Here is a 13,182-nt window from a genome sequence, read left to right as displayed (position 1 = left end):
TTTATTCGCTGTGTCTTGGTAAAGAGCGCCTTATAATTATTATTCAAATAATTATTAACTAAACGTGTAGTAAAAATCTAGACCATTTATTCTATTAAGTCGGTCGGTGCAGTGCTGATCTGACCAATAACAGTCCATGGGGCTAGAGCCTGAACAAACATGCTGAAATTGAATCTCAATTTGCATGTTGGATCATATACATGTATATGGGATTGTTACTTGTCAAATATGATAATAAAACTAATAATAATAATGATAAAATATGATTTGATATTTGTTTTTAAAATGCTAAAAGTATAAATGTATATTATTTTTCAGAGTTGCAGAAGCTGCCTCAGACTTTGGTAATAACATGTATGACCTGAGTATAAAATTTAGTGGTAGAGACTTTTTAAAACAAGTGAGTGTTCTTTTGTTTTAATTCTTTCCACTGTCAATTATATTTTGATTTTATTTTAGCACTTCAGCAAGGCTGACGTAGAACCATATGAAGGGTTATATCATTTTGACAATTAGTGGTTCTAGTATAACAATCGGGTTGGGATGCGATATTTACAATCCAACTCCAAAAATACTACCATTTTGATGTTTTTCCACTTTGTCTGCCATGCATATTTTAAGAACTGAATACTTTGATTAAATCATCATGTTCATAAATATTAATACTGTAGGTTCATTGCCTGAAGTCATTATATTGTATTACTAAAGAGTTGGACATCAAATTGCACATTTTTGTTGTTTTTACTTAGTTGATTCCTGAGATGTACAGTACAGTATTCCCCTGTGCAAAAATATATATCATGCATACTCATTTTTTATAGACAAAAACATCAAAATATTTTCCAACATATTGTATAATTTATTGTAATTTTGATGAGGATGTTTTGTTGATGATTAGGTAATGATTTCTCACAACTTATCTCATCTATAAAAAATGTTTATGAATGAGCATTTTGAACCCCAAATATAATGAAATATATAACATTTTAATTCTTTGGCACTTATATGTTCAATTACCTGCTCTCAATCCTATGGCTTTACCAATTACTATTTTAGTAGAATATGTTAAAAATAAACAGAATATTTGTTTATTGATCCTTATCAATTTGCATATTTTTGTAATGTAGATATTGATTATTATGCATTTCTATGCCTGACCTAATTTGAACTATATACTATCCTCAGCAACTTGAATGATTGGTAATTTATATAACTAAATTGGATTGATTTTTTTATGATTTCAACAAAAATACTTGTTGTTTTGGTTGCATTGTTGTAAATATTGAAATTGAGAAATCTGGCTTATTTTTTTCTGTAATTAGTTCTGCGACTTAAGTTGTTTAGAAATTCAATCAATTTATTTAAAAAAATATGAATAATTTAAACAAATATGAAACAGAAGCAGTAAGACCATAAACATATAATAATAATTTTATTGCAATATGGTTAATCCCTTTTTATAATTTGATCCTAATTCCATTGTATTCAATCTACTGTATAAAGTACAGGTAAGGAACTTAGTACCATAGTGTTTAACATTATGACCCATTACTTTTTACGCTATGATCATATATTCTATCCATTTTCAAGGTACAAATATGGTTGAAAGTAAAGGTATATATGTATATCAATTTCATTTTATTTCGAAAATATTTCATCCATATCAACAAACGTACAAACAGATATATATGTATATAAATTGGCAGTTGAATAGTGATTAATTAATGTGGAATGATAAAGATGAGGAAATCTTAGAAAATGAGAAAAAGCCATTCCAACCGACATTTGAAATATATAGATATTTTAATGTAGTTGCATTCGATAGATTTATGGGCATGGAAAAAGAGAAGGAAATCAACAATGAAAATTATTAGTTCTTTGTTTTTTAAATCCTGTATTACTTTTGTTAATGTTATTTTTTATATCTTGTACATAATTTAGTTTAAATTTTCTTGTAAATAGGCCTAATATTGTTAAATCATTTTTACTGAATGCACCTTCATTTAAGAAGTTGGCCACTGTTTCAAAAGTGTAGCTTCCAAATAAATTATTATTATACAACCCAATCTAAGATAAACATTCGCAGTCATTTCACCTATTTTGTTGTATTGTATTTCAATATATATTATAGATGCTTATTCATATTGCGTGATTATACGTGCTTGTCACCCATCATTAATTTTTCCATATATGGCAATAATATTATAAGCGACTCCAAATTGTCTCTATTTAGTTGTTTAGGTCATCAAGATTGTGTCATCAAATTAAGCTAACAAATTAAGGTATGATGATGAACAATCTGTAATTTATTCTCAAGTATACTTTTATACTTTACAAACACCTTTTCCGACAATCAGACAAACCGCAAAATATGCAGTTAAATGCTTCAACAATTAAAGCAACTTACATTTTGTTGCTGATAAGTAGATCTATAGTTTCTTCCAGAATTCACACTGTCCTGGTAGAATCATAAGTATATTGATGATACTAAAGTTACGTCGATACACACCTAAATAATATTTTCTGGAAAATTTATTCATGCAGACATGAATAAAAGTATTAAAAACAGTACTAATTTTAAAACATGTCATTTTGATATCCAATTTGGTACATCAAGTTTTTTTTTATAAAAAATGTTTTCCGGATATGCAAAATATAAATACAAGTCAACCGTCATTATGTACTGCTAAATTGCCCAGAAACATTGAGGCGAGAAATAAGGTGTATAAATGCCATTTCTCTACTTCATTTTATCAACAGGATTTCTTTCAAATAATTTCAGAAAAAACTATTCTAAACACTGTACTTTATCTTGTTATCATTTGTGTCATTGATTTTATTTTATTTATATATATCAGGAAAAAAATGAAATAACTATTCCAAAAGAACTGGGCATGAAATACAACTGTCATTTTGAAAATATTATTATTGAGACATGTGTTGTCAATAATTGAAGCTATTGTCCTTCTTTCTATTTTTGAAATGTTTCATTTTAATTAGGGAAAATCTAGGGAGAAAGTAATTATCAATGACATAGTAAATATAGGACAGACTGAAAGAAAGAATAAACATCTGGCTATGATGTCCCCATTATTAAATGTTTGTTCCCAAACTAATGATCAGTTACTGAGATATAGTGTCTATTAATATCAATATTTGTTTTAATTTTAATTAGTGAGAAAACAATAATGAATAATTAATGAATACTTAATCTTTAAATACAAAGAGCTATATCTAGCCAGCTGATCCCTATGATAATGCTGATATTAAAGAAGCCATTGACGTTTGGTGTATTTTAATTATAGAAAATCTAAAGAGAAAATAATTAATAATGATTGTCGACCTAGTTGAATATAGAGCCAAGAAATTGGGTCAGTAAATACACACACATCTACTTTATTTATTAACAAGTTGAGTAATATTTAGAAAAAAAACCAATGAAAATTAACATTTTAAGAGAAATAGATTAATTATTTTTCTTCAATATGCATACTTAATTTGGCCCAACATAAACAAAGTTAATTTTCTTTGCTTTTTATAAATTAAATTAATACAAAAGGTTAAAGATGTATTGTCCCTTTGACTAATTCAAAAAAAAAATTTTTTTTAATATTTCGAAAAAAAGTGGGTCATTTTGAAGTATCATAATAGTTATTAACTTTCACCAAAAATTAGTCGAAAAAAACTTAATTTAACCGAAATACAGACGTTTTTTTGTTCAAAAAATAACTTTGACTTCCAGTCAAAGTTTTCGATCAAAACATATCTCATAATGCAACGCGCTTGTTTGGCTACTCTGTATGCATAATAAAAAAACTTCTTTGCGATCTGTGTGAAAACACCTTCTCAACCGCAACGAGTTGTAAACAATCCTAATTAGCATCATGCATAATGCATACTCATGGTTTGAAATCTTTGTTTACTTTCGCTTGTGACGATTTTCCAGACGAAATGTAATCAAATTAATTTACCTGTTAATTACGTAAACATGTTGTTTTTGGCTCAAATTTTCGACTTAAAGTGAATAACTTTAATATTACTTTGATATGGCCAATTTAAATTTAGGATATTTTTTTTCCATTTTTTGTGTTTCAAGGGACAATACATCTTTAACGTTAAAAAAATGAAACAATATATTCATTCTTTGTGTATTAATATATTCACAAAACATGACTTGGCATAATATAATATATAGTATATAATATATTAATGTCAAAGTGTAGGCCTGATGAATCTAGTTCACAATGTTTACCAAAACACTCGCACATTTTTGTAAGGTGCTTATAACGTATTTTGATTAATATAAAGATTAAAACATCAATATTATATATATATATATATATATAACACTTGAGTTTAATTAAAAGATGTAGTGAATTATAGATCAAACTATTTGTATCAAAGGATATTAGAACTTGGCAATGTTTGCACAAACGTGACCAGAATTTGAATGATGTAAGGAGTCATAAACTTAGGAGTATTTCAGGTCATAATTACAATTAAATAAATATGTGGTTCAATTTGTTATTGCAATTTTATAATTACTTTATAATTCTCATTTTATTTGAATAATTTGACAATGTGATTTGTGACAGGTTAATATTAAAGCTAATTTGCATAAAGTTTGAAATGGTCTCAATAGAGGACTTTCAAGATACAAGATATGACCTATCCCTAAAGCTCTGTCTAGATTATCAAACTTTGTGTGACAAAAAAATGTGATATGCCCATATATAGACACAATGATGTCATCACTACCATATTTGGCCATATCATACCATATTTGGGCACATCACACTTTTTTTGTCAAACTAGTTTGATAGTGTAGACAGAACTTTAATCTAAAATAAATAAAGGCAATTTTATGAAAAGTTATCTAGATTCAACATAGTAGTTCAACCTGAATAAACTTGTATTTTCTAAATTAGAATGATATCAACTTTATGGTCTATTGGTTACAGAGACATACTGTATTGCTAATAAAAATAAAATGCTTTTTAATTTAGAAAAGAGAAGTTTATAGAGATTGAACTATTTTGATGTAAATAACAGTTATACCATGTGTTAATTTAGAGAATACAGTATTTTGTTACAGTATGTTGTACATACAGTAGATACAGTATACATATATACTGTACTGAACTGTACTGTACTTGCACTGATGGAGGGTTAGTGTTGCCCGAAAGCTCTGCTAACTTTTCTGGCTGTTTTACTATATCATTGTGATTTAGCTTGAGATCCAGCCACTGATACCCACAGCATTGTCATTTTTTCAGTATTTTGCCTTTGGATTTACATATATACTGTATGACACCCTAAAGGATTTCTTTTACAACATCTTTAAGACTAGCGTCATGTGACCTATTAATGTTGCATTATGTCTACAATTAGTCTTCTTAGAGGGGTTCTGCTACAACAGATCACAATAATTAGTTATGTATTTAGAAGGTAATTAACAAAAGGGACAGTGTACTTTATGAATATAAAGTGACAGAGGTTCACTGTTACAAGCTAATTAAGTTTACAGATTATGATTATAAAATAGATACCACCTGCTCTAGCATGTACCTGTTCAACATATGTCACCTGTATAAACTATGCTGAATCTTAACACTTGCAATGTTTTGTGTTTGTAAAGGGTATACACTGGTACTGAGTAGTTAAGCTTTATTAGTATTCTGAATCATGTATAATCAGCACAGACTATCATCATCTCCTGGCGTGCTGATCATGTTAGGTGCTGCACTATGGCTGTCGTGGGTCTGCACATCAACTCCTGGTGTGCTGATCATGTTAGGCGCTGCACATGGCTGTCGTGGGTCTGCACATCAACTCCTGGTGTGCTGATCATGTTAGGCGCTGCACATGGCTGTCGTGGGTCTGCACATCAATTCCTGGTGTGCTGATCATGTTAGGCGCTGCACTATGACTGTCGTGGGTCTGCAGAAGGACCTCAATCTAAATTCCCAGTTAAACTGAGGGCAAATGATATTTAGTAATACATTTAATAAGAAGGTTGAGTTTACTTTAATGATGATCCCAGTACCCATCTTTAAGCCTCTTCACACTCGTCCTTGTTACCACCTTGATCCCAGTACCTATCTTTAAGCCTCTTCACACTCGTCCTTGTTACCACCTTGATCCCAGTACCCATCTTTAAGCCTCTTCACACTCGTCCTTGTTACCACCTTCTATATTTTATGCAAGACCGTGTAGAGGCAAGCATATTGATCAAATATAATTTGGCGCTGAATTCTACGTAAGCTGGCCCCAATGTTGGTCTATAATTTATAACAGTAGGTTTTCCATTTCATACTATTTTTAACCATACAACAAATCGTTTCATTATGTTTGATTGGGCGCAACGAAGTTCAGTATCGTCGTGATACATATTGGACGTTTATTAATGCATAATATTACTAGTTTGTGTTTATCTAGCATGTGGTTCATAAGTTTCGTCAACCTTAGACTGGATAAGCATGTTTGTTCAGTTGGCAGTGATTTGACGGTGTATGAGCATGTCTGTAAGGGCCTGTTAGTTAATCAATAACTTAACACTTTTTAATGTGTTCCTCTCACGATGTTATATCATTCATAATTCTCTATGTCTCATCATTCGTATATCATATATCATTATGATTTGAATAACTTTCCTTTCTCATGGAGAATCACAGAGAATACATTCATGATGATGACATAATAATGTTAGAATATTAAATCCTAACTAGCAAATTCATAACTTCAATATAATTTCCTGTATGTGGTTGATAATTTAGTTCATTTTATTGTAAATTACTCAAAGTTGATACAAGGTTTGAAATGTTTTCAGCATAAAAATGTGTTTATTTTAATTATATTTTTATATCAAGTAAGCTATTAATACCAATAACTGAGACTGATTTTCAATTTTAGTATAGTAAATTGTTCTTTGTATAAAAAATGGCAGACAAATATTATTCTACTATAGTCATAAAACAAGTGAGTGTACATTGCAATTGGTGGCAAATTTTTAAAGGCGAAAAAATCAATTAATTCCAAGGTAATGCCTCAATTTTGTAAAGATATACTATTGATTTGTTGCGAGTGACATGGGGTACCTAGTGAGAATGTGTAATAGGATATTACTATGTGTATAATGCATATATGTTGAGACATTTAGGCTTTTATAAGCTTGGTAGAGATGGATTGAAAGGTGCGAACAACAACTCTTTTTGGTAATTGCTAATAATTAACAGAATAAGACTTTAGACTTTAAATGTACTTGGTATAAAGTACAAATTATGTCTGGGCAAACATCTGACCGACAATTAATTTATGTCAGTTCTAATAACATTAAAAAAAATACCAAATCTCACAGAATTACATTTTTTTGTCTGCTTTAATTTCTGTTGTACCTTTTGATACTTAGTCCTTGTCTAGTTTTTCTATCTGTATATTTTTATTCTTGAGACTTTCCTTCCCCAAACATTAGATCTCACTTCAATTACCATAGTTAAGGCAAACAAATAGGCTTATTTAATACTTGTTTTATAATGTTTTTTTTATACCAGAATGAGTAATTTCAAAAAATGTAATGCAAAGGTTTTCTTTAAACTCTTTAATACAAACTTTGTTATGGTAAATCTTGCTTATTTGTTCATCAGAAATTGCTTCAGAGTTTTGTTTTAAGTTTTTTACAGTCGATTTTTCCTATCTCTGTAAACCAAAAACTCTCTCAAAACCTGACTTTTTTTAACGTCCTAAAGGTTCTAAATTTTCACCATTAAAAACATGCAGAACATGCTGGAAATTTCTGGAAAAAGCAGATATTAAGTTCATTGCCCAATGGTGTCCAGTATTGTGTGGATAGTTGACTGTTAGTAGCACAACATATTCTAACAGCAAGGATGGTCAAAATTTAATTTTATTTGTTTGTATTTCAGCAATTTGACATGTCTTCAGATACCTTAAATGTAAAAGAGATAAATGGAACTCAAATGGTGTTAGACATTGCAGAAAAAGTTGAGAGAATGCTTGACAACAAAGTAAAAGCAGTAGAAGTGAGTATTATCTAGATTGTATTGCTAAACCATAGACGTATGATACCATTCAAAGTTTTCAAAACAGACCAGGAGCTAGAGCATTCTGGTCTGTAGCACCCTCTTAGCATGTCAAACTATATATTTTATCATCTTATGTTTTTTGAAGGAAATAATTATAAATTTACAGGCACAGAATAAATTCTAAACCGATTAAAAATTTAATTTGAAATGATACTTGCACTGAAGAAGGGTTAGTGTTACCCGAAAGCTCTTCAATTTCTTTCTGGCCGTTAACTTTTTCATTTTGATTTAGCTTTTTACTTATTTTATTTATATCCATTGAGATCCAGCCATTGATACCCAAATTTTTTTTTTAGTATATTGCTATTTCATTTTACCCATCAGTTGTACTTTAAGATGTCACTCTGTAGGCCTGTGTATCCATATAATATAACATTATCTGTAGAGTACCATAGGCAAATCTTAGTGTCACATACTGTACTAATGTCAGGCTTAGGATAGGCTTACATGACCTAGGATACAGGCTGTCACATACTATGACACACTGTATTACAGGATTTGCCTATGATACTGTATAAATGACATAATTATCGAATATTCATTCCTTTAAAGTTTATTACAACACTAACAATTATATAGGGATGTATATTTTAATGTAAATATCGATAACTTTTAAAGTTGCTTACATATCTAATGATATATATGTATTCTCACAATAGAGACCGTTTATACCATTATAATGAGGCATTCATTCAAATAATATACAATATAATGATCTGTACAAATGCAGTGGTGAAGATATAGATTCTTAAAGAACACATTTTTAAATAAAATTATCAGTTTCATTAAATATATGGGAATATTAACTAAAACACATTAACTGAAAACCGGTAAATTCCAAAAAAACAATCAAAATTTTGTCTTGTTTTTTAAATTCAGAAATACGAAAGAACATGAATTTTGGTGTCTTCCCAACACTATGATTTTCCGTTTACAGTAAAATATAATCGTCATTAAATTTTAAAACAAAGGGGCGTTTTTTGTAGTATAGTAGATTATAAATTCGTCATCATGATGTTCTCAGCACGTATTTCAATTGTTTAATGCGTACGAGATTACATCAGATTTTGGTATGTGTCATATTATTGATTCAACCATAGAAAATATCAATAATATTTTGAAATCAATTATTTTGTGAGTACTCCACCTTCCATGGGAAAACAATTGTGCATAACATTTGTTGTCTTGTTCTTTTTTGGATCAATATTGAAAAAGACAAATCTTGCATAATTATAAATAAATTGTCGGATGGTTTTTGTGGAATCGGAATATATTTATTTTGATTGCAGAAATAACAACTGTTTTAAATAAACACCTGGTATATAATAACTTATGCATAATTAATTAATGTTTGACAGTGTATAATAATGATTGAATAATACAGCATAATAATAAACCAGATTATTTAATTATTCTTTGATTTATAAAAAAATATTTATTTTGAGGACAAATTTAATGTAAATTATGTTTAACAGAAAGCAGATTAAAAGCAGTGTGGGGAGGGAGAGTAAGCGCTAGGACCATCTTCTCCCTCCTTTATAGCCTAAATAATGAACCTTTTCACACAGTATAACCCAAAATATACGAAGAGAAATATATGTTTATCACTACAGCCAAACTCCTATTAGTGGACAACCCTATTATATTTAAGGGTACAGTACATTTTGTTTGATCTAGAAGGTGTCCCCTTAATAGGGGTTCTACTGTACCACTTAGGCCTATGACAGAATGTTAATAATCAAGTAAAATATGGTCAATACTTATTTTTTATTTTTTTATAAATTAATTTATAGGTAGTTATATATACAGTAATTATTTTTATTTACATGTTGCCATGTAAAAACATTATTATGTAATTTAGAAGATTTTGTTAGGATTATTAAAAATCAATATTACAATTTATATTTATTTTCAAGGTCAACATTATTTTAGAATTCATGCAGAAAAATAATATATTATTGATATTAATACGATTCTATACAGTGAAAAAATTATATTTTAACAAAAGATTACATTCAATTTCAAGTTTCAAGAAATCGCCAACACAACTAGAGTATTGATTGTGCAGGCTAGAATACTGTCGTACAAATTAATTATCTCTATAATGTATCTTAAATTTCATTCTTCTTTGAATCGTTTTAATTATGATATTCAATTACAAATTAGGTTGAATTAGGTGATAATTTAACAGAATTAAATAGTAATTGTTTTATAAGGGTTTTTTTTAGCCTAAAACGATAGTTTACACCTTATTTAGTAGATGTACATGGCTGGTGAATACACAATTAATATATATTGACATTGCCAATTATCTAAGCCTATTATATAGTCATAATTTGATTAAGGCATTCTTTCATATCCAGCTTAAAGCGTGCGTAGACAGCTGTGATATTTCTAGGCTGTTAGAAGCCCATCGTTGACACCTCATACGCAACCGTTCACGAGCTAAAACAACTTATCTGTTATTCAAAACCAAAATAAAATTAATATGATTGATTGAATATTGTTTGATTGAGAGGGGTTGTATTCCATCATGATGTTTACATTAGATTATCAGATAGGGGTTGTAATTCCGTGTTTTAAAAAAGCTCATTATATTTTGTTGTTATAAAATTTGCTATGTTATTTTCTGTTTGCACGTGTATGTCTTCTAATGCATCCTTAATTTGCAGTGTTATTACATACTGAAGCAGATGGCCTATGTTGTTTCAAATTAATTTACAAAAATTCCTTCACCGCTAGTGTAATAATAATAATATTTTACATCCTGACTTTCTATAAACTATTGGTAATTCTTTTATGAGATGTTAGACCGGATCCAGTAATTAATTTACATAGTTTTCCTTCACTGCTAACTCGTCGTAATAATTTACCATGCTAAACGAGTCACTGTTCATTGAACTATGAAGACTTATTTTATAAGATGTTAATTCAGAGAATCTCTTTATTTCCAATTAATAATAAACAAATAAAATATGACCAAGAAATAAAATAAACCGGTTCTCCTAGTTATTTATAGCCAAATTATTATATATAGCAGGATCATATGAACATTTATAAATACATTGTCAGATATGGCATTGTTTTTACCTTAACCTATAACTTATAGTTATAGGAAACAGTTGTATATATATTTATTATACTACTACTATTTTCTATAACACTATAACATACAAATAAGAAAAAAAAAACCTTTTAAAAGTTATAAATGTACACATAACAAAGTATCATGTAATAATAGTCGGACAAACCCACACACAAGACAAAAAAAAAAAGGAAACAGTTGTAACATGTGATGAACATGTGATACTTTATCAAGCAACAATCCCAATAACTACGGTTAAGTAGCAACACTGATTTGCTCACATGATTTGATACAATCATTTCTTGATTAGATTGTTTCTATGTTTACAATGATGTCATAGACGTTGTACAATGATGTAGCGGTATTGTATCATATTTGATGTTGACGATGCAATTAAATGCTTCACTACGCCTTTGATTGAGTCGCAGTAGCATTCTGTTTTGACGTCGTCGTCGTTCTAGTAATCTTAAAATATTAAAATCAATTGTAGCACTATTCACACTATAATGATGTCCTCATGTAAATGGAGACAAATTGATTCTCATTTGCATATCAAAATGATACACTTTATGAATAAGCTATTTATTGCTTTTATGGTTGCAAAATATTTTAGATAAATCTTCAAAACTGGGTTTTTTGATATTTTCAAATCATTTTGATTACAGATTATATTTTTTTCTTCCTATTCTCAGATTTTTGTTCCTTTTATTATAATCAATATCATTGTTACTACACCACTATTTTCATTCTTATCTTCATCATCATAATCATCATCATCATCATCATCATAATCATCATCATCCTCATCATCAGTACCATAATAATATTTTAATCATCACCATTGTTGTCATTGTCATCATCACCATCTCTTAAATCATAATTATCATCATCAATATAATACATCATAATTATCATAATCATCATCATCATCATCAACATAATACATCATCATTGTCATAATCATTTTGTTTTGTTTATTTATTCGACCAGCATAAAATCAATATAATATAAATATATATATATGAAAAAAGAAAAAAAAAGAGATGAAAAAATGCTGGGCAGGGGCAGCTTAAGCAAAATACATGGCTGTAACTGAAATGAATCAGCCACCCTTATCATCATAATCATTATCGTACATTGTATAGATAACATTGTATAAAGACAGCAGCAACACTCCAATGTTATCTTTCCTCATTGGTGTATTGGTTGTTGCTTTTGTCGGTGTAGTCATATTTCACGAAAACATTCTGTAATCAACAATTAATTATGTTTTGCTTTAACCCATTGTTATAATTTTTAATAACTTTGACAGTACGTACTAATTCTGCAACAAGACTATATTTTTTTTAATTTCTCATAAACTACTAAGTTCTCAATAGCAGTAAATCAATAACGTCTATTTTGCCTATTGATTTTAACGCCTGTCTTATTGCATCCAGGCGGAGAAACTGAAGGTTGAATATGCACTGGCTTTATAATACTCGGCTATTATACAGGCAACATATTCAACAGCACAGCATACTAAATTCTGCCTTTGTTACTACATAATGGTGACAATAAATGTTATACAAAGCTACATTTTTTACTCAAAATTCAAGTTAATTGGCAATTCTAAATATTTAAAATATTAAAGCTTAACTGAATTTATAATATTGAAATAATTATATTATAAATGACTGAATTTATAATATTAAAATAATAATATTAAAAATGTGTTACTATTACAGTAAACAAACTAACATACATCTATATTTATAGATGATTGTTCTCTGCAGGGTATCAAAATATAATTTTATTCAACAGAAAATTGAATTTAGTGGATTTTGATTTAACTTTCACACTAAAAATCACACAAAGGTCACATGAACGAAATATTTTCTCAATATATCTACTCATACAAATGTTATCTACACTTATATTATTATTAAATTAAATTAATTTTCTCTGTGTAGATTATGATTTTCATATTTGTTCTTGTTTATGTTGTGGACCCCA

The 13,182-nt window shown here is 28.8% G+C and overlaps 1 protein-coding gene and 1 long non-coding RNA gene across 3 annotated transcripts in view; one reads left to right on the top strand and one right to left on the bottom strand.

The window, feature by feature from the left end:
* LOC144856010 (uncharacterized) overlaps positions 1 to 13,182 on the bottom strand; it is a 207,956-nt gene that overhangs the window by 3,344 nt on the left and 191,430 nt on the right. The window lies entirely within an intron of this gene.
* The window catches only part of LOC144855959 (voltage-dependent calcium channel subunit alpha-2/delta-3-like), a 43,012-nt gene that overhangs the window by 4,059 nt on the left and 25,771 nt on the right, over positions 1 to 13,182 (top strand). For both annotated transcript variants that reach the window (XM_078713927.1, XM_078713926.1), the window contains exons 2-3: positions 319 to 400; positions 7,923 to 8,039. In XM_078713927.1, coding sequence (XP_078570053.1) covers positions 319 to 400; positions 7,923 to 8,039 — 199 coding nt within the window. The remainder of the gene's footprint in view (positions 1 to 318; positions 401 to 7,922; positions 8,040 to 13,182) is intronic.

The sequence above is a fragment of the Antedon bifida genome, chromosome 11 (genome assembly GCF_963402885.1).
Source record: "Antedon bifida chromosome 11, ecAntBifi1.1, whole genome shotgun sequence".
Classification (NCBI taxonomy): Eukaryota; Metazoa; Echinodermata; class Crinoidea; order Comatulida; family Antedonidae; genus Antedon; species Antedon bifida.
Note: the sequence above shows the minus strand (reverse complement) of the source record. Positions and strands in the feature narration are given on the sequence as shown.